This window comes from Triticum aestivum, chromosome 7D (assembly GCF_018294505.1).
Source record: "Triticum aestivum cultivar Chinese Spring chromosome 7D, IWGSC CS RefSeq v2.1, whole genome shotgun sequence".
In the NCBI taxonomy this organism is placed as follows: domain Eukaryota; kingdom Viridiplantae; phylum Streptophyta; class Magnoliopsida; order Poales; family Poaceae; genus Triticum; species Triticum aestivum.
The window spans coordinates 505,600,336-505,623,155 of NC_057814.1; the positions used below are offsets into that span (position 1 = coordinate 505,600,336).

A 22,820-nucleotide genomic window follows, 5' to 3' on the forward strand; every position below is an offset into this window, starting at 1 on the left:
AAACGGAAAGAGAATTTCGAGACGAAACTCTAGGCGCTTGAATCGCCTGATTCCAATAAACGAGCGAAAAGTTATACTAAAACGAAAAACAGATCGGAAATCGCGATCAGGAATAATCGCGGAAAATCCGAGAAAATGAAAAACTGACGAACAGGCTAACGACCGAACGTTCCCTGTCTGTAAAAAAACGAAAACCGTTCGTTAAAATGAACGAACGAACAGGCTTTCGCTATTTAACTAAACCAGAAAAAAATAAACCGATCTAATATAAAAAAAAGCATCTCGGTTTCGAAATAAAACCGAACGGTTTTTCGAGAAAAACCGGCGGCTACCTCGGTTCGCGTGACGGCGGCGGCGGCGAGCGGCTCCGGCGGGTGGCGGCGTCGGGCGAGAGGCGGCGGCGGACGGCGGCGGGGCTTCGGCGGGTGGCGGGTCGGGCGGCGGGGCGACGCGGGCGGCGGGCGGCGCGGGCGGCCGCTAGGGTTTCGGGGCGGCGACGACTTGGGCTGAGGCGGGGCTCGGGCCGCGGCTTTAAAAGCCGGCCGGGCTGAGGTGTCCGGGTCGGACACGGCCCGTACGGCGGTTGACTTTTTTTTAAAAAAAACGGACGTGCAGAAAAAGTAAGAAAAGAAATACTAAACGGACTCCAAAAATCCCGAAATAAATTTTCCCCATCCTCTAAAAATAAGTCGGACAAGATGAACATTTATTTGGGCCTAAAATGCAATTTTGAAAAATGCGTATTTTTTCTAATTCGAATAAAATCAAATAAAATCAAATATTTGTTTTTAATATTTTTCCTCCAATATTTCATTATTTGTGGAGAAGTCATTTTATCCCCTCTCATATATTTTCATATGAAATATTTTTGGAGAGAAAAATAATTAAAACAAATGATCCTATTTTCAAAATTTGAGAAAACCCAAATATGAAAATAACGAAATCCTCAACTCTCTCCGTGGGCCCTTGAGTTGCGTGAAATTTCTAGGATCGCAAATCAAAATGCAATAAAATATGATGTGCATGATGATCTAATGTATAACATTCAAATTAAAAATTTGGGATGTTACATGAAGCAAGGGCAACAAGGACAAGGTGGGGTCACTGATGGATCAGTAACCAACCTATACTAAACAGTTTAGGATAAGGAGGTAGAACAATGAGCAGGTTACAAAAGCAGGCTATGCATCAGAATAGGAGCAATCATTAACAATAGCAAAATCTAATGCAAGCATGAGAGAGAATGAACTAGGCGATATCGGAATGATCAAGGGGGTTGGCTTGCCTAGAAGCTCTGTCGAAAGGGAAGGAGGGTCGTCGGTGACGTAGTCGATCACAGCGGCATCAGCAGCGGTCTCGGGGTCTACCAGAGAAGAAGAGGGGGAAGAAACAGTAAATATATAGCACACAGATGCATGACATGACTACAGGCAGATCTAGAGGTGTCCTGACGTAGTGCTACATGATGCCGGCAAAGGGGGATAACATCCGGGAATGTTTTTCCGAAGTTTGGCATTTTCAGATATACGAAACGGAGGGGGATGGTTCCATGTTCGCTATACTAGGGACGTGTGGCGGACGAACAAACCGCATATTCAGATTCGTCTCATCGTTCTAAGCAACTTTCATGTATAAAACTTTTTCATCCGAGGTGCGGATTATTTTCTATGAATTTCTAAAGTTTTTTTTTTAAATTATTATTAATTTGAAATTAATGCTTAAAACGCTATGGTTACCCAGCCCTGTGTAGATAGATTGTAGACAGAGGCTGACAGTGGGCCAGGGGGTCATAGTTGAACAGGGGTGGGGCCTCCTGTCATAGGCTCATTACTTAATCATCTAGTTAATTAGGTAATTAAGTTAAACTAGTAAGCTTGCACGTGCAATGCACGTCTCAGCTGACACATATAATCATATATATGATAACCTTACCTCTCCCCCACCCAAAAAAGAGATATAGGATAACCTTCTTGAAATTTTGAATTTCACACAAGTGTATAGTACTTAATTCTTGTCTCATACATAATTCAAAACATCATTCTTCATGAATCAATATTTTATGTACAGATCAAGAAACCGAGTTATTCCATGTATAAGCTTTCTCATCTAAGGAATTAACCATATTAAAAGATCTTAAGATTTGCTCCACTACTCTAACTTTATGTACCTGAACATTCCAAATGGAAATCAACCATTGTGCAAATACAAAACGTAAGAGCGTAAAAGAAATTACCATGTTTCAAGTTGCGTCTCTTCACCCCCTCGCGTCGCCTCCCCTGGGCAACGCCAGGGGACCCCAACCCTATCACCGCCAGGTCCATCCCATATCCCCTCCTGCCGCCGGCCTAGTCCGCGGTGGCGGCAGCTCGACGCCAAAGGGAATACATATTTATGTACATACATGGTAGTCCATAACCATGTTGATATCACGTCCATCACCCAATTCTTTTTATGTTGAAGCAAGGTTACTTGCAAATTGCAATGCAACACGTAGTTGAGCGTGAACAGTTGGATGAACTGGCATGACCTGACTCAAAGCAGAAAGCGGTAAAAAAGAATCAGAGGTTCATATGAAAGTCCTAAGACAACAATAGCATCCCAAAGATGAAAAAAGCGATCCGCATATTGTAGATATGAATATTTGAGAGCAGTGCTGCTGTTAGTCTACCATTCAAGGGCATGATCATAACCAATGTACTGTTAATAGGCTTGTAAATCATTTTTATTGATTTTTTTGTATTAGTCAAGAGTTCGAGACATGCATTGCGCAAGAAGACAAGACGACATGGTGTATATATAAGTATGCTTCAAATATTATCCAACATCATGTCTTTGTAACAATTCATGTCTGCAGTTAGAAGTTTCGCAAGTTGCCAATGCAAGTGTGGGCAGTAATCTGTTTCCACATTATCCAACATCATGTCTTTGTAACAATTCCATAAAACGATGGCACCAACCCGAATACAATATGTTTTCACATTAAATATTTCAGAATCGAGTGCAGTGCTGCACTCAGCATAGCCATGAAAAAATAATGAGTGAACTACGGAGAAAATACCCCCACTGGGCTTCGTGTTTAAAATGATGACAAAAATTTAGAAAATAATATTTAGATGATGACTACTTCAATAATATTTAAAAGATGACAACAGGGAGGCATGTATCTTCACAACTTCACCACCCAGAATTTTTTTACAAACTACTCCCTCCATTTCTAAATTTAAGTCTTTTTAGAGATTTCAATGAGGTCTGCATACGGATGTATATAGACACACTTTAGAGTGTAGATTCACTCATTTTGCTCCGTATATAGTCCATACTGGAATATCTAAAAAGACTATTATTTAGGAACGCTTGCTAGTTCCTTATGTGACTTCGTCTATGTAACAAAAAACTGTAGCTGGTCTAATTTTGGGAATCGGAGAAATGATAGTCAACATGGGATTGCAAATCACGATGACGAATTTGATCTGCCTCATCAAACACCAATATATGTTCCCTACGAAAGAAGTAATGATTTTAGATTGTCTACATCACATAATTTGGAATTTAAGATAAATTATAAATCAGGTTGTGTCCAATAATTTGGTCCTATGAGAATTTGAAGTTTGGAGTCTTGTCCAAGTGCTGGACTCACTGAGCAGAAGTGCGAACTAAGATATTCAAATTGTTCCCATTATTTTTCTTGCTAAATTCCGGTGCACTTAACAATAGCACCGCCACTAAAACTATGTTGCTTTCCCCACCTTCTTGATCACATCCCAAGTTTGACCAGCAAAATCATTAGTGGGAAAGAGAATAATGCACAACCCACACCATCCTCAGACTCCATTTGTCCCATTACAGCTACCAAAACTGAATGTGGTAAGATACACTATCAGGGAACTGGAACTTTAATCATTGTTACCGTCGACATTTCTTTGCAGCGGCACTTGACATAACCATATGATGTGCTAGACAGTCAAGATGTAACGAATACCAATTCTCATATCACAGTTTGCAGAGCTAAAAATCAAAATGAATGGAATCTGGCTTAACAGAGTGTGATGATTTTTTCAATAGAACCGACTGATCCATCAATGTTAGTGCTTTTTTTCTCTAATACGCCGGAGTGTGCGTATCATTTTATATAGAAGAGGGGGAACATCAATGTTAGTGTTAATCACACCATTACTTCATTTATTTTAGGAATACTGGAAACACATTACCGTACTGATTCCTTTGGACTGGTTGCCTCTGCAGCTTTGTGTGCTCGCTTTCAATGGTTCAACATGAATAGGATTTGAACAAAGGCCAATGTTAAATCTAGCAAAAAACTGAAACAAAATAAGATCATATATGGATGAACAAGGCACGCAGTATAAGATCAGGGAGAGGCTACGCCATGTGTATCACCATCGCGTAGAGGAACAGCGACAGCGGCTTCCCTCACGCGAGGTCGAGGAACAGAGGCGAGGATTCGTCGACATATCGACATTTTCAAATGCCCCGCCGGAGAAATCCATCTTCGCGGCCGAGCCCGCTGTGTCCCACGCCACCACCGCTGCTCCAGGGAGGAGATGGACCCCGCCGCCGCCGCTGACGCAGGCCAAGCGCGTTGCGTCCGAGCTGTCGCCGCTGCTCTACATGTATCAAAATGAAATTTGCACAAGAAATTGGAGTAAAATCTAGCAGGTATTGTTTACTTCAGAAACCACAAGCTTCATCTCGTTAATACGTTTTTCTAGAATTACACTACATCAGGCAGACTCGGCTAGCTACTGATCTGTACGACGGCAAAACTGAACCGAACCCCTAAACACATGGAGAAGATGAACAGAAATAGAAAGGGGATTGCATCACCTTACTGCTGTCGTGTTGTCCACGGTAAGCACTGGTCGACACCAAACCCATCCAATCAGCCAGAAAAGCACCTAATCCAAACCCCAATGGTCTGCATCAACGGCAACACGTGAAGATGCATACAGAAGCATCCACCACTACGGTCCCTACCATGTAATCCCCGCATCCAACCAACCGGCAAATCTATCAAACAACACCAGAACACAGAGGAAGGAAGAATGAAGGAGGGAGCAAATAGATCGTACCAATCCATCGGTAGACAGCCGCATCAACCAAAACAAAACCGAACCCCAACGGGCCGGCCGAACAGCGAGTCCGCAATGGCGCCGGCGCCGTCCATCCCACCGCAACAGCCGCACACAGGGAGTCGTGAGAACCAGGGCAAACCCTAGACCTGAGACAGCCGATGCCGTCGGTGAAGACGCAGGGTGATTTGCCCCGTGCTCGATCTGGATGGCACCTATGGCGCACCACGATGTGGGGGCAAGCGGCAGGAGACACGGGAGGAGAGGACGGCGGGCGGCGACGGCGCGGGAGGACGGGTGGCGGCGGGGCGGCGGGGCGGCGAACCACTTGGGCGGGGAACGGCGCGGGCGCGGGAGGAACGGCGTCCCCGCCCGTGCGCTGGCGTCGGATAGGAGGATGAGGATGGGGCGAGAGGTCGTGCGGGGGGCGTGCGTGCGTGCGTGCGTTGTTGGTAGTTTTTTTCTTTTTCGAACGGCAGCGGGGTCAGCGATCGATGCATTATTTAGTTGCTTATAATGCGTGTTTGCAGCGTTAAACACGGGAGGATTAAGAGCCATTAGATTTTGTAAGTGGATGGGTGTGATTGTCTGGTTCTCCGCCCTCTCGTTTTTTTATAGTGATAGTAGATAGATAGATAGATAGTAGATAGATAGTAGATTAAACCAAATTAATTAAGTTAATTAATTAATATATATTTTTAAACAATTTTTTGTTTTATTTACAGGGGCGGGCCGCACTGGTCGGTGGCCCAGGCCGACCGGGGCGGGTTGTCGGGCGCTGGGCTAACGGGGCTGCGGGCTGGGCAGCCCCGGGCGCTGCCAGCAGGCGAGGTCGGGGGAGGGGCGCCCAGCACCGGCGAGCGGCGGGGACGGACCGACAGGAAGTGACGGCGGCTGGCAACGAGCGCGCGGCAGGTTGCGAGGCTGCAGGCGCGCGCCAGGTGCAGGGTGCGGCGGCCGGGCACGCGGAGCAGCGGCGCGGGGCGGGGCGGTCTGCGACAGTTGAGCGCACAGTTGCGGGCGGCGAGCGAAACGGCTGGCCTGGCGGGAACAGAAGGAAGCGAGGCGCGCGCTGGTAGGGCGCGGCCGAAGCAGAGGAGGGCGGCAAGTGGCGCGAGGACTGGCGGGTGCGGCAGGGCGCTGTCGGGGTGGGCGAGCAGCAGGCCCGTAGCAGTAGAGCAGCTTGCAGCGACGCAGCAGCAGGCCCGCGGGCGTGGGCGCGCGCACGAGGCCCAGCCAGGGGCACGACTAGTGCGCGGGCAGGGGAGCCGAGGGTGCGGGCACAGACCGCAGCAACGGATAGCGGGTGCGGGAGCGGAGTTCGATCGCGGCATCGGCGAGTGTAGGAGCGGCGGCTATGGCGACAGACGAAAAAGGGGGGGAGCGGGGAATCGGTGCGGCTCACCGAGAGGGCGCACGAGGGCCCGATGGTGGGTTTAGGGGCTGCAGTGGGCGTCGGCGTTGAAGAAGACGGTGGCGACTGAAGTGGAGGAAGAAGGCGATCCGGCGAGGCAGAGGGGCTCTGAGGTCGAAGAGGTCCGCGCGGTAGACGTAGTCGACGACGGCGATGTGTACGGACAAGCAGCTGGGCCGCGGGGAGGCCGGAGGGCGCGCGGGCGAGCTCGGCCATGATGACGATGGCGCGGGTGGAACTGGGGAGAGAGGGGGAGAGAGAGAGAGAGCGCGACGAGGGAGAGAGGGGGAGGCGGAGTGGATGAGAACGGGAGGTTTATCGATCGCCCAGAACTCCACTGATGAATAGACGGCGCCGATGGGTGGGTGCGCGATGACTCACGCAATCGCGAGCTTGACAGGTGGTCGTCGTCGCCGGGATAAGCAGACCGGCCGGCCGGCCCCAGCCAGGATCGCATCCACGATCGACATGCTGCATCGAAACGCACAGTGAAAAGTGGCGTCCGATCTTCGATCTTTTTATGGTTGGTCGTTGGGCAAATCATTGTTGGAATTAAACACGAACACGGCCTCCCAATATTGATACGTGTCCAAGTTGATAATGTATGTACGTATCCGAATAGCGCTGGAGTTAGCCTCCGAGTAGGATTGGTCTTGTTAGCTGCTAGTGCTATTTATATATGTGCAACCAGCTTTGTAAACTTGTACCAAGCACAGTGAAAAGTGGCGTCCGATTTTCGATCTTTTTATGGTTGGTCGTTGGGCAAATCATTGTTGGAATTAAACACGAACACAGCCTCCCAATATTGATACGTGTCCAAGTTGATAATGTATGTACGTGTCCGAATAGCGCTGGAGTTAGCCTCCGAGTAGGATTGGTCTTGTTAGCTGCTAGTGTTATTTATATACGTGCAACCAGCTTTGTAAACTTGTATCGATCAGAAGCAATAAAGAATCAGGAACGTCACGTTCCTGTGGCAATACCTTGGCTTTGTGTGCGTGATGGCGTTTGGCTTTCGGCCGGCTGACCGTAGTGTACGCTCACGTATTTCTGGTGTTGCTTGCCGTAGCTATCGATCAAGAGTTCATCGACTAGCAGAAGGCTACCTTTGCACTTTGGTACATCGTGCATCTCGGCGTAAAGTATTTCGTCGGGCTAAGCCAGCTTGGGGCTGGAACCAAAACAGTCAGCGTCGCTTTGCTTCGTCGTCGGTCGTATCACCGTCGCCGGAAAGTACACGGCGTCGGGTCTGGGCCAACAATTGGTATGTAGAGCAAGGTTGATCTTCTAGTAACGGAGGATCATGGCGGACGACGAGAAGAACAAGCAGCTGGCGGAGTACTCCGGTGCGGCTAAAGTTTTGCTGCTCCGGTGAGTTCGTCGTACCCACGATTTGATCGCGAGAACTTCGGGGTGTGGAAGGCCCTCATGGAGTGTGGTCTCCGCGCCAACGAGCTATGGGACGCGGTCGACCCATGAGGCGACGCATTCAAGAAGGAGGGAGCCGAGCACCGGAAGGATCGGCAGGCGGCGTCGGCGATTTACTCGGTGATGCCCATGGATGTCCTCCAGCACCTAATCGCCAAAGCAACGGCGAAGGAGATGTGGGATACGCTGAAGCTCATGTTCGAGGGACACACCCGCGTCAAGCAAGCCAATCTCCAAACTCTCCTAAGGAACTACGAGACTTTGGTCATGGGCGACAATGAGTTCGTGGATGCGTTCGCTTCACGGGTGGCTACTCTCGTCAATCGGATCCGCGCGCTTGGAGAAAACCTCACGGAGACCTTGGTTGTCCGGCGGTTCTTGCGCGCAGCCCCTCCCCGGTACCTGCAAATTATCACGGTGATCGAGCAGTGCGTCGATCTCGAGACTCTCTCCATCGACGATCTTGTCGGACGGTACAAGGCCCACGATGAGCGAATGCGGTGCAATCTTGGGGACGGGAGGAACGACGAGCTTGTGATGCTCACAAGGGCGCAGTGGGTCGCTTTGTCAAAGGAAAAGCAAGACGGATCCACGAGCAGCAGCAAGAAGAAGGGGAAGCAGCGTTCGGTGAGAAAGAACTTTGCCGACTCGGATGACGACTCAGACGATGAGGCTGTACCACCACCGAGGAGGAAGTTTGACATCAGGAAAGTGAGGTGTTATAACTGTGGCCTCCTCGGCCACTTCAAGACTGACTGCGAGGAAGCACCGAAGCAGAAGGCGCTCATGACCCAGCAAGGAGATGATGGAGATATGATGTTGATGTGTAAACTGGTGGACGACGAGGATCCAGACTCTCAAGCGTTGACTAAAGAAATTGTCGAGCTTGCGGAAGAAAAAGTTTGCCATCATCTTCATGGTTCGGAAACTCGTATCTATGCTACAGATGCGGGGGTGGTTCCGAAGCTTATGTCGATGCTATGGGCATAAGTGCTAACTTTGCTAGAGCAGATGCAGCGATAGCTGCGTGTGCTCGACCATGGAGAAGTAATCTTTGTGCCGTTCAGAGGTCCATAGATGGCCACAAAAATAACACTGAACATGGTGCCTCGCTGAGTAGGCCGAAAGCACCGGCCGCAGGCACCAAAGCTGGATCCCTTGTGCGGAGTAAGGGCGCCTCGCACCCAGCAGCGAGTGCTGCACAAGGAGCCTCCAAGGCAGCTACGTGTGGTGGCCTAGCCACAAGATAAGGCTCGCATGGTGGGCTACAAACAAGTCTAGCAGGAGGGCTTGGTGGCTCACGTGGTGAGCTAGGGCCATCTACACCTAGTGACGTTGCAAGTGATCCAGGAGATATGCAAGGTTCATTACCAGCGCATGTACGTACAGTTTTGCCATGCTTGGCCACTATAATGCAAGAAGATGGGAACGGCAAGGTAACATCCGTACCCGGGAATGAAAGTCTAGCTTTGCCAAAAGCAATGTGCGAAGCAAACGGTGAGGAGTTACCCCTGAAGGTACAAGGAGCCATGCAAATAATGTCGTCTCCGAAGGCACAAGAGACGAGGACAACGCCACCTACACCTGTACTGCTACAACCGGTGTTACACCTGTATTCGGAGAAGACTCTTGGGACGATTGACCCGGCAAAAGTGAAAGGGAGTGGGCGACGGTGTCTAGCAAGCGCCGAGGAACCGGCGAAATTTGAGGACGCAAATAAGGAGAAGTGTTGGCGTCATACTATGAAAGAAGAGTTGGGGTCGATCCATGACAATAATTCATGGGAGCTTATGGATCTTCCCAACGATGAAAAGGCTATGGAGCTCAAGTGGGAATTTAAGGTCAAGAAAGATGTTGAAGGGTGCATGAAGCACAAAGTGAGGTTTGTAGCCAAAGAGTATGTGCAAGAGGAAGGTGTGGATTTTGAAGAAGTGTTCGTTCCCATTGCAAAGATGGAGTCGGTGAGATTACTCATCTCTCTCGCGGCTCAGGAATCATGGAAAGTACATCACATGGATGTAAACTCCGCGTTTTTGAATGGCTAGATAGAAGGAGATGTGTATGTGAATCAACCATCGGATTTCATCAAAGAGGGAGAAGAGCACAAGGTATTGAAGTCACACAAAATCTTGTATGGGCTATGCCAAGGACCTCGGGAGTGGAACAACAAACTTGATCGGACATTGATTTCTCTTGAATTTGAGAAAGCCCCACTAGAGCATGCAATGTACAAGCGAGGTGAAGGGAGGGATCGTCTACTAGTTGGCATCTACGTCGACGACCTATTAATTACTGGAGCAGATGAAGAAGTGATTGCAAAGTTCAAGCTACAGATGAAAGAGCTTTTCAAGATGGATGATCTAGGTCTTTTGAGCTACTACCCCGGGATAGAGGTACATCAAAAGACGGAGGGGGTCACACTATGCCAGGAGGCATACACAAGGAAGGTACTTGAAAGCCCTGTCATGAGAGATTGCAATCCAGTTGACACTCTAATGGAACCTCGTCTAGCGCTGAGCAAGAAAAGTAAAGCAGCCGTAGTTGATGCAATAGAGTATATTGCAGCGGCCACTGCGATGCGTCAAGGTGTGTGGCTAAGGAAGCTACACGGTGATCTCACGGGTCGAGATCCGGAACAAGTGGTGCTCAATGTTAATAGCAAGTCTGAAAATTTTCTACGTGAGGATCCAGTGCGGCAGGATAGGAGCAAGCACATTGATACGGTGTATCACTACATAAAAGACTGCGTAGAAGAAGGTAAGATGAAGGTCAACTACGGTTGCACCGATGATCAGGTGGCGGACATGCTAAGCAAGGCTTTGGATCGAGAGAAGTTCTTGAAGATGCGAAGAAGGATCGGCGTCGGAGCTGTGACATGACGACGTCGTGTTTAGGGGGGGTGATTGTTGGAATTAAACACGAGCACAGCCTCCCAATATTGATACGTGTCCAAGTTAATAATGTATGTACGTATCCGAGTAGTGCTGGAGTTAGCCTCCGAGTAGGATTGGTCTTGTTAGCTGCTAGTGCTATTTATATACGTGCAACCAGCCTTGTAAACTTGTACCGATCAGAAGCAATAAAGAATCAAGAACGTCACGTTCCTGTGGCAATACCTTGGCTTTGTGTGCGTGGTGGCGTTTGGCTTCCGGCCGGCTGGCCGTAGTGTACGCTCACGTATTTCTGGTGTTGCTTGCCGTAGCTATCGATCAGGAGTTCATCGACTAGCAGAAGCCTACCTTTACACTTTGGTACATGGTGCATCTCGGCGTAAAGTATTTCGTCGGGCTGAGCCAGCTTGGAGCAGGAACCAAAACAGTCAGCGTTGCTTTGCTTCGTCGTCGTTCGTCGTCGGTCGTATCACCGTCGCCGGAAAATACATGACGTCGGGTCTGGGCCAACAATCATGAAAGACCAACTCCGGGTAGCTACACAGTGCGAAGAGATCAAAGCTAGATATTTTAATACTACTATCTTCTGACGTGAAGTCACCATGAATATATGATGTGCTTGTGACAGGTCGATCGAAGTGATCAGGCGTAAGTAAATATCGTGTCGCCGGTAATGTAACCAGCATGCATCCATGATTTTTGTTACACGCTTGGATGGACGCATGGATGATTGCGCGCGCACACACGTGTGGATCTGAGACACTAGTAGAAAAGTCTTTAGTCCCGGTTTTAGAGGGCCTTTAGTTCCGATTCTGAAACCGGGACAAAAGGGTCGGGACTAAAACCCAAACTTTTAGTCCCGGTTGGCTTACGAACCGAGACTAAAGGAGCTCCACGTGGGCGCTGTCTGGAGCTCCACCTTTAGTTCCGGTTGGTAACCGGGACTAAAGGAATTTTTTTAGCATTTGTTTTTCCTGAATTTTTTTGAAAAAGAAATGTTTGAAATTTTTTCTGATTTTGAATTTCCGAATTATTTGACAATTTAATCTCTAATCACCCCTCATCACTGCTTAAGTATGAACCACTCATTTCAAATCGTCTAACTTCCGGCTGGTCACCATCCTCTCGCTACCCCAGCCTTCATACTTCCCGGCTGATCACCCATTCTCTCACTACCCCAACCTAAGCACGCTTAACTTTCAAGTTCTATTCCCCCCAGTTTTCAAGTCTGCACTTGTTGTTTTCCTGACAATAGTAAGCTGTCAATCCTATTAATCCTTAGGAGTTGAACTTGAGCATGAAGTCACACGTTTCACCGTTTCAGTTTGAAACTACTATTCTAAAAACAGATTATTTACTAACACTAATATTTCTTGAATAAATAGTTTAACCATAATTTGACCAGAGTTTGACAAAAAATTCAAAAAAAACTTAAATTTGAGGATAACTTTTTTTCCTTTCAGAATTAGGGAATTCAAAAGATTTGCAAAATGGCGTAGGACCGTAGAAATCGGAACCGGGTTTTCGTGCTGAACATTTTGATATATTATAGGGTTTTTTCGATATTGTATGCAAATGTTATAGCCATTTTACTTTTTCATAACACTTTTTTGCAAAATATGTCGACATTTATGTTTTTTAATTTTCCTAACTAGTAGATGTAGTAACATAACTACACCTCAAAGGATTTTAATTTTTGAAGTTTTTATCATATTTTTTGTTTTTCTCAAAACTGAAATGGCGAGGGGGGGGGGTAGAGTTTGAAAATTGCACAACCCCTTTAGTCCGGGACGGTGTCCAATTCTACCATCGACTACATCTTCTAGCACCGTCCCAGCCAGAGACACAACTAAGGTTCACCAAGCCAGAGTCACGTTCTATTAAAGTGGCAAAAAGAATTACTTTTTAATATGGAAAAAAGAATTACTTTTTACTATGGCAAAACTAATTCTATCAACTATTATTAAAGGATAAACAACTATTAATACAAAACAGTAGCAAAACTAATATTAATTAATTATAAATATTTATCTACTGTTGTCTAATAGAAGCATCACTACCGGAATCGCACCCTATGCCGACGGCCCTGGCCGTCGGCATAGCCCTGTGACTAGGAGCAACATGTTAAACTCAAATTATTGAAACTACAACATGTTAAAATCTACAGAAAGAACTAACTAAAAATAATTGAAAACCACAATTAAAGGACTAAAACAACTATATAAGCAAAACATTACTGTTTTAACTAAAATCCTAATTTAGATTATTCTAAAAATAACCAAATAAATCTTACTGTGACAACAATCTAACATGTGACTAGGAGCAAAACGAATTAAATTTAAAACTATTTTTAAACTCAAATTATTCACAATCTAGGATTTGAAGCAAATTTGAAAAAAAAATCATATTTAAATCATTCAAATTTGAAAACTAATGGCACAAACAAAAACTAGACAAAAATTTAAATCTAATGCAAAAAGAATCACTCAAAAACATCAAATATACTAAAAGATATAAGCAATTTAAAACAGAAACTAAAAACAAAAAACAAATTTCAGAACCCCTTTAGTCCACCCACCGGGACTAAAGCCTCAACCCCTTTAGTCCCGGTTCGTGGCTCAAACCGGGACTAAAATGCGTCGCACCCTTTAGTCCCGGTTTGTGGCTCCAACCGAGACTAAATGTCTTATTTGAACGGGAACTAAAGCCTGCCCGGTGCGGTAGCCGCTCGAATTGGGACTAATGCTCACATTAGTCCCAGTTCGTAATGCAACTGGGACTAATGTGTAGATTGAGCTTGGACCAAAGCCCTGTTTTCTACTAATGAGAGCTCGCCGTTCTACTATATGTAATCTTGTTTTGAGAGAGAATCTAGCTTAATTACAGTGTTCGTCCGATGGGAGACATGCAATCTCTGCTGTGTTGACTGGAACATTTCAGTGCTTGTACCAGCGGAGACATGCAAGCGAATCACCAGTGCAGCCATGCATGCACGGGAGATAAGTTAGGTGCGACGCGATGAACAGGAAACGCATGCGACCATGCAGATACAAGTAGCTAGCTAGTGTTGATTTTGGGATCGATTCCAAGAACCGGGAGATATATATTCTCCAATAATCGAGATGTCTATTCGAGTTCCGTAGCCAACTTGGAGCCCCAACTTGTGGGTGTCCACAAGATATCGCGATTATCCGAAGTCAGTGACGACGTAACGTAATAGTACAATCAGAGGGTATTTGGAATGGGACGGTGCCAAATTACACTAGAATTTTCTGCCTCATCACCCCACGCAGAATTGCTCACCACGTATTAACTCTTTTTTTTAGTTGCACGTACGTATAAACTCTTAAGACCGTGAGAGCTCGATCGATGCATGTATGAAATCCCAAATGGCCTGTCTGGCACCGCGCGCTAGTCCGACTGAAATCGACGTCGACTATGCAAAACCGGTCGCAGGGACACCTCCAAAGCCATCCCGAAAGCATCGCCGTGCTGTTCCCAATAAGAGACTTGTACGGTCATTAGGCAATCCGAGACTTTCCGCACGCAAGGTAAAAGAAGATGTGCTCCAAGATAACTTTTGACCGCCGGTGAGGCATCTCCCTTCGCGAGACCACACACGCAAACGCCGGCGATGGGTCGGTCGACGCCGGAGAGACGAGGGGGACTCCTCTTTCGTCTTGGATTTCGGTTGCCTAGCTGCTTCGGCAGCGCGGTCGTTTTCTCTAGCCATTTTCCTAAAAATGGCAGTGCGCTGCGCTTTCAACGTGGCCCGAAGGTGTGGCTCCATCTACTTGCATACGGGAAGGAGCTAGGCAGACACCGATGGAGACGGCGAGCATCTCGGTTGGTTTCGATGGGGATAGGATGTGTTGCATCGCGAGTATGCTTGGTGAGACCCTTTTGTTTCTGTTAAGCTAGATGGAGTAGTACTAGCTCGTTCTGGCTAGCCGCCGTCTGTAGGAAATCTTCTCACGGTGTAGACATTCTACTTCAAGTAGGCCAAATCGCAGATAGAAAATTGGGAGGGAATAAAAAGATTGAGTCGATACGGAAATGCTTCAGGGGAGAAGTTCCCTCTCCAATAATGCCATTAGTTAATTCCATGGGTTTGCTAGAAAAATAATTCCACGTACGTCGATCAGTGAGCAGCATCCACATATTACACTGCTAGCAACAGAAGTTGGTATATGAACATGAGCTCATGTTGCTGTCGATCGTGATTAGTTTGAACATCAGAGAGAAATGTGCAAGCCAGCCAGTGGGTGTGATTTGGGTGGGGTTAGGTTAATTTGGAGCTCACGCCTCTAGGTAGAGTAGATTAGTAGTATTTGCATGCAGTATTCGAGGCTGCATTATCCACGTACAATATGCTTTATTAGTCGAGGAGGATCAACCCCATCCAATCGTCCATGAGTCATGCGTGTGTTCGTGTTTTCTAATTGCTTGGATTAGGTTTGCTAGCTGGCGTACATGGTGAGCCACATGATTAAGTAAAGCATGCAATGTTCGAGACTGGAAATGTTACTACCGGCAGCATATAATATGCCACGCGATTCGATGGCCACTTAGTCGAGGAGGATCAATCCGATCATGTTAGCTCTGCTCCTTTTTCTAACCGCGAGAAGTCCAGATACAACTGTCTGTGTCGGCAATCCCTCATCTTTTATTCATTTATATATCAGATCCATGATTTGCTATGACTAAACATGACGCACAAGCCGGCCACCGGATGCTGCCGTCCATTCTCTGTCTTCTTCCAAGCTCAGATCAAATCACCTTCTCTCTTGGGTCTGCTTTATGTTCACCATTAATCTATTTGTATAACAGAGCACTATCGATTTTTTCCCCTGACAGGGCATGGCACGGAATGTAACTTTCTAGATGGATGCTTACTGGGCTAAGATTTTCTGTCAGCGAAAAAATTGTCCGGCACCGCATGGTACAGAATAGTCTTAGATCGTAAGTCTGAAACTTTCTGTATCCCGACAGCAAAAATCTAGTAATCTGCCGACCTTATTAAATCTGTCATTTGATTATTAGCTGGGCTGAAATGTTGTCGATGGTCTGTTGTGTAATTGTAATCTACGGAGACTTCCCAAAAAAAAAATTGTCTATGAACACTAAAACAACGGATGCGGGACGCATTCTGCATGCCACCGTTGTATAAAAGGCTGGAGATGCCTTAGGTGTGATCGTCACAGGTCCATTTGTTAATCTCCTTTGGTGGTGAATTTTAGGGTATATGCAAGCACGCATGCGCATGGTATGGTTGCAACTTTTGCCCCCACATTGCCAGCTGCGGCAATACTAAAGAAACAAAAGAATATATCCGATAATCCGTGCTCATCTACATCCCGTTTGCATCCAAAGGCCACATTTAATCATATTGGTTGAACAAACCTCATGCAATCGTTCTAGCCCGTTACATCCAAAGACCATAAGATCTCGCGCACTGCAGTGATGACCGCGCCCGGTTTGAATCCGTAGCTCTAAAGATACCTTGCAAAACATTTGGAATAGATTATCTGTTAAAAACACACTCGTTTCAGCCATTTGAAATTCCCCAAAGAAGGGCGCAAACTCCCACACAGATGTGGCCCTTTTGTTTTTCGTGAATACCGCCCAATTAATTCTCGAACTAATTTGACATACTTGTTGATGGAGACAAATTATAAGTAACGTGAATTGTGCACCAAATCAAGTTAGCCAATGGGCAAGACATGATTAATGATGAATTATTTTCCTTTTTATCACAATAGCAACTTTTTTTACCTTGCCAGTTACGTTTTGCCAGATTATCTTTGGTAAGAACTACATTTCTTTGAAGAAATCACATGAGAACTTTAATCTAGAATGAACTTTTGTTTTTGAAAATGTGTCTGTGGAAAATGTGCCTCGAATTCGTAAGGTCCGCATGCATGCACTTTTATGGTGAACTTACCACTAGTATTCAACCTCCATTGAAACACATCTCACATTTGTGTCAGATCGATCGCGAACTAAATGTAGCCTTTTTGTTCATTTATCACCAAGTAAAGCCCTGCGAAATTGAATGTTCCGTGGCTAGCTCCAAGAACCGAGGCCACCAATGCCTCCTTTCTAAACGCAATATTGTAAAGGGTCGGATATTATAGAGCAAATGGAGTGTCACCCGGCCTGATATCTTTTCAAAAATGTGTTGATTAGCTATTACCAACCTTAAAGGAACCTTGATTAAAGAAGAAAGATTTGACCTTCATCAAGCCCTTCAAAAACGTTGAATCGGTAGGCTTTGCTTCTACTACGGATACCATTTTAGAATGTAGGTATTTGTTGTGCAACAGCTCTTGCAAACACGTTCCTTGCTAAGAAACATATACACCCACTTGTTGGGTAAGCACCTGTTTTTGAGAGAATTCCTTATTTGCCCCTTTCTTAAAATTTGCTTCCTTATTTGGCCTAAAATAAGATTTTCTTCCCTGTATGACACCTAAAATAAATTTTGTTCCTTATATGACACTTCCGTTCATTTTAGGCACTGATGGTGTTAAGTGTGTGGTGAAAATACCATTTTGCCCCTAGTGGATTGTGTGAGTATACTGGATGTAGTAAAAAAGCAATCGATTCACCCATGTTTTAGGAATGTGCAACGGATGCTGCGCATGTTTATCTATATCTATATCTATACCTACTAATAAAGGGGCTATTGCTTCTTACCACCGTAATTTCATCCGTTTTTTGTCCGTCCACCTTACCATATTATATTTTTTGATTTTTTGTACCTCGTTCGTTTGCTTTGCCATTCTTGGAACGCCTAAAGAAAAAATTTGCAAAAAATCTATACCTACTAATAAAGGGGCTATTGCTTCTTACCACCGTAATTTCGTCCGTCCACCTTACCATATTATATTTTTGATTTTTTGTACCTCGTTCGTTTGCTTTGCCATCCTTGGAACGCCTAAAGAATTTCTTTTGCAAAAAAAAGGCATAACCCCAGATTCGAACCGGGGACGCTCAGATATAGGCCTAGCGCCGCTAGCCAATTCAGCAAGGTTGCCTTGCGTGTTAATGGTAAGAAACTTATTGAATTTGAACGTTTATTCTCTCCAACACATGGGCTGAGCTGGGCCACTCCAAGGATGCAGCCAACCAAACAGATTTATTTGTTGTCGGCTTACCTCGCCTTTTTTTCAATTTAAATCCACTGATTTATATGGGCCTATGAGTTGTATGATAATCAACAAGGAGCCTCGTCGATTAACTAAGGAAAGATGAGATGTGGGTCGGCGTTGTGGCTGCATGGTACACGAAAATAGAGGGGCATGAGAAAAAAAAGAAGAAGGAAGGAGAGTGTCTGCTGCTAATTGCATGAGAAATAAAGAATGAATGACAAAGGAAAGAGAGAGAAAGGAAAGACTATAATTGCATGATAATTATGAAGGAATGAGGAAGGAAAGAAAGAGAAAAGAAATATATAAAGAATGAATGAGAAAGGAAAGAGGCCAGGTCGAGAGAAGGACCTGGCTCACTGGCGCTCGTGCGCTCGTACGCGGGAGCGAGCGCTCTCCCATATTAGGAAGGACCATCCCGCGCGCCAGCCAGGACAACCAAAAAAGAAAGCTGAATGCACGCGCATAACTATCCCACCTGCATTTATTAGGGGATCAAAAATTTTAAAAACCTGTAACTTTTGATTAGAATATCAAAATTCAAATCCGTTTTCACCGTCAGGTTTCCCGCGACGAGTTCTTCAAAACTAGATCCCATATGAGTAGGTTTCGATGAACTTTTTTTTAGAGCAACTTTGTGTGCTATAGAGGCAACTTTAGTGCTATAGGGAAGCAACTTTTCTTTTTGGCCTAGTAGGACTGACTATTAGGTTGGTTTGCGTAAAAAATGAGAAAAATCACACAAAACATAAGGCAACTTTAGTGCTACACACAAAAGCAATTCATTGCACTGTGTGTATCTGTGAATTTTGCTAACATTATTCCAACTTGCGTATCATGACTGCTCAATTGCCTATTGTTGATGGTCAGTTCCTAAACTTGATGTTCAATTGCCTGTACATGCTATAAATTGCCTACTATTGATATATAGTTGCTTGCTATTGATAATTAGTTGCCTACAATTGCTGCATAGTTGCCTAACTTTCCAAAATAGTTGCTTACAATACTATGAAGTTATTTATCATTGTTTTCTAAGTTGCCTACAAACACTTTGAAGCAGCCAAGATTCATCATCATGTTGCCTACCATAACTAGCAATAGTAGACATAAGAGCATCACCGGTAGATGACTTCATAGTATTATAGGCAATTTAGAAACAAGGACATACTGGCGTGAACAATAGGCAACTTAGAGGTACTGGCGAGGAAGTTAGGAGAAAATTAGACAAAATTAACTAGGACACAGAATGAAGTGAAGTTGCCTGCTTTTAGCATTAAAGTTGCCTCTTGTAGAAGGAAAGTTGTGATGTTATCTACCTCTATTTCGAAGTTGTTTTGTATCATTAGTTAGATGCTTATTGTTGCTAATTAGTTATTTTTAATGGTGTGAAGTTGCTTCTGTTTAGCACTAATGTTGCCTCATCTAGCATCAAAGTTGCTTTTAAAAATATTAAAGAAACATATCCATGTGGAGTTTTGTTTTGAAAAGCTCGTCGCGACCTGACTAACCAACTCATGTGTGTTTTCCATCATTATATCTGAAGATTTCAATGATTTTTGTAGGCAACTCGACTAAAAATTAAGAATTTTTGTAGGCAATTGTATGATCTGCCCTGCTATGAAACTTCTGATAACCCCCTATGCAATTTCTCATCTAACACCGCGACCTGACTAGCCAACAACTGTGCGCTCAGTAGCGTTGACAACTTAGGTCCCCTGATGGACAACTTTCATACTATTTTACGCAATTGCGGATCACCCGCGGGAAGCTTCGTAGCGATGTAGGCAACTTGATTTCTGAGGCAGACAACTAAGAAACCATGTTAGACAACTTCCCACTTTACGGTGAGCAACTTTCACAGCATGGTAGGCAACGAACTATGTAGCCACCTATTACCTATTGCACACAACTAAGTAGGAGGCTACTAGGCGAATTCACTTATACACATGGTGCAATTCTTCTAGCATCGAAGTTGCTCATGTTTAGCACTAAAATTGCCTCATCTAGCATCAAAGTTGCTTTTTAAAAAATCATCAAAACATATTCACATGGGATCTAATTTTGAAGAGCTCGTCAAAAGGAATCCGGCGGTGAAAACGGATCATCATTCCGACACGCGGTGTGAAAGTTATAGTTTTTTGAATTTTCTTGTACGAGAATTAATGCACGTTACGTCATTGCTGGGTTGACACGGTTGGTCGGATGAGGTGAAGGAAAATCAACGCACTGTAGTTGAAGAATCTTTCCATATATAGAATAAGTGGGTGAGCAGTTTACCAAATCTAAAATCAGTCTCTTGCATCGTTCGGTCTATGAGTGTGCGCTCGGGAGCCCGAAAAAGTGCAGCTGCACTTTTAAGTAAGGAAAGACTATAATTGCATGATAATTAAGAAGGAATGAGGAAGGAAAGAAAAAGAAATGAAATATATGTTAATTGCATATAAAAGGAGTCGCTTCTGAAATAAAGAATGAATGAGAAAGGAAAGAAAGAGGAAGTGGTCGTAGTTGCCTATCGCACGTCCTGATCTGATCCGGCCGGGGTGCATCTCATTAACGTAAAAACGTAACAATTTTGATCGGTGCATTTTTTGTTACTTTTGCACCCAGTCATCCATATATTTACAATGCATATGTGACTAAAGTTCGATAGTGCCCCAATGGCATTCATGATGTGTCAACAAGGAGATCAAAATGACTTAAATGGCGGTGGATTTACTAACGCTACAGCATGATTGTGGCGAGCTCAATATGGCTGCCTTTTCGCTATATACTCCAGATCAACGAGGAGGACCTCACGATTCCCGCCACATACCGCCTTACGCCAGCCATCCGCGCTAAACCCGCTGGCTCCAATCACCAACACATGAGGAAGCGGACTCATTCTTCATCGTTTACTCTGTAGCTACGCACCCGCGTTGTGCCTAAGTATGATGAAAAGTACATCGTCCTGGGATTGATCACATTCGTCATGAGTAGATTGACAATATGAGCCCCATTAGCGATGGCGATGAAAAGAAATGGCAACAAAATTAGATTGGTAGCTAGGAGCGTGCAAGGATTTTGTTTCTCCCGTTGCAACGCACGGGCACATTTCCTAATGTACTCCTATATTTTGTTCCACAGTGGTGCCATGAGTTACGGTCGTCAAAGTGGTCGAGTACTTCCCGGCCGTAGACTGCACGTACTTAACTTGGTTCCGTCGAGACACAAGGTAACTGACTCCGCCGGAGTTGAGGGGCACATACACACCAAGCAGGCAGGCAACCAGGTGAATTGATTCCACGTGAACCTAGTACTAGTACATGCACGTATACACGATCATCACGTACAAAGCTAACCTCCCCTAAGCAGGACTCGGATGATTATTTCAGTCCAAGCCGAACATAGACTCTCCATCGTGGTTAATTCCAACAGAGCCACGAAGGAAAGGCTCAGGCTGCAGGCGTCCGTCGTGCACCGTAAGAGAGAGGAGTCAGAGGTACATGCACGTGTAGTCAATGATCGACGTGGTGTCCGATTGTCGCCGTCCTTGTCTGCCGGCCGTGCGTGAGGTCTACCGCGATGTGTTAATTGGAGGATTTAGTAGTATGTGACTGTAATATTGTACTTTGGAACGTGATTAACTAATCAAAATTTGGTATTGTACTGATATGCAGTACAACTTCTGATGTTTTGTATGGTCTTTACACGCACAGACCAGATATCTAAGGAACAGAACATTGGAGCATACATATACATGTGTATCGGTTCAACATCCCTAAAACACGGGTGAATTGATTGCTTTTTTTTATTACATCCAGCATAGTTACACAATGTACTAGGGGCAAAATGGTCTTTTCACCTCACACTTAACACCATTAGTGTCTAAAATGGATGGAAGTATCATATAAGGAACGAAATGTATAGGTGTCAAATAGAGAAGAAATTTTTATTTGGACCATAAGGAAGCGAATTTTAAGAAAGGGCCAAATAAGGAATTCTCTCCCTCCGTTTTGTTTTTGAGATTTTCAATGCTCAAACCAATCGATCAGCCAGGTTACCTTAACCGTACATAGCTCATCTATATTTGGTGGTCAAGCCAAAACATAAACTAACCCCGAACCAAATAGGGTTTAAGGCCCTGTCTGATCCATAGGAAAAATAAATAAAAAATATATAATTAGGAAAAATCTACAGAAAAAATGAAGAAAATCTATAGAAAAGCTATAATTTAAAAGATTTTATGTAACTTTCATTTCTACCTGGGTCTTTGTTAGTTGGGTTTATTTGAATTGGTTCACCTCATTGTACTAAAAAGTATTTTTTACTGTATGGATAAAAGTATATAATATTAAAAACATAACTTTGTTTCAAGTGTAATAAAATACTCCCTCCGTCTCAAAATAAGTGACTCGACTTTGCACTAACTTTAGTACACTGACTCGACTTTGCACTAATTTTAGTACACACTGTACTAAAGTTAGTGCAAAATTGAGTCACTTATTTTGAAACGGAGGGAGTAGCTATTTTTTAAATGTACAAAATTAGCACTTTGCACCATTACATATAAGTGTCATGATAGGTATGGTACCTTGTTGCAACATATCCAACATTTTTTTGTTGAATTGATAGGTTTTGGCTTCTAGAAAGATACCAGCCAGCTTCTGGAAAATTAGCTTTGCATTCTGCCTGCATTTGTCCAAAAAATAGATCGCCTGACTTGAGCTTCTAGAACGACACGAGTCGGTTACTACTTCTTTTCTCTTTCCTGAACAAAGGGACGAAAACCATGTGCAAGCAGTGATGGCATGGCACTCGATTCCGTTAGCAACGAGACACGAACACTTCGAATCAGAGGTACCATATATTC

At 44.8% G+C, this 22,820-nt stretch overlaps 1 protein-coding gene across 10 annotated transcripts; it reads right to left on the reverse strand.

The window, feature by feature from the left end:
• Window positions 1-1,392: 1,392 nt before the first annotated feature.
• On the reverse strand, window positions 1,393-6,970 carry LOC123166292 (uncharacterized). Of its 10 annotated transcripts, none has more exons than XR_006483429.1 (5): window positions 5,088-6,970; window positions 4,843-4,933; window positions 4,396-4,622; window positions 4,209-4,305; window positions 1,393-2,527 (listed from the first exon to the last, which is right to left on the reverse strand). XR_006483429.1 is itself a non-coding variant. In XM_044584071.1 (3 exons), coding segments are annotated over exons 1-3 (786 nt in total). In that variant the 5' UTR covers window positions 5,646-6,970; the 3' UTR covers window positions 3,876-4,304. The 10 variants fall into 10 exon arrangements, 2 of the variants coding, with proteins under 2 accessions (XP_044440006.1, XP_044440005.1); XR_006483428.1 differs by lacking the exon at window positions 1,393-2,527 and adding an exon at window positions 3,162-3,499; XR_006483430.1 differs by lacking the exons at window positions 1,393-2,527; window positions 4,843-4,933 and adding an exon at window positions 3,162-3,499 and having other exon boundaries at window positions 4,209-4,316; window positions 5,088-6,085.
• Window positions 6,971-22,820: the final 15,850 nt, after the last annotated feature.

Coding starts and splice junctions, on each gene's coding strand:
- LOC123166292 (XM_044584070.1), bottom strand. CDS start 5,645: ATGGCTCTTAATCCTCCCGTGTTTAACGCTGCAAACACGCATTATAAG. Junction 4,623..5,087: donor GGCTGTCTACCGATGGATTG/GTACGATCTATT, acceptor TGATACATGTAG/AGCAGCGGCGACAGCTCGGA. Junction 4,317..4,395: donor CGCTGTTCCTCTACGCGATG/GTGATACACATG, acceptor ATTTTGTTTCAG/TTTTTTGCTAGATTTAACAT.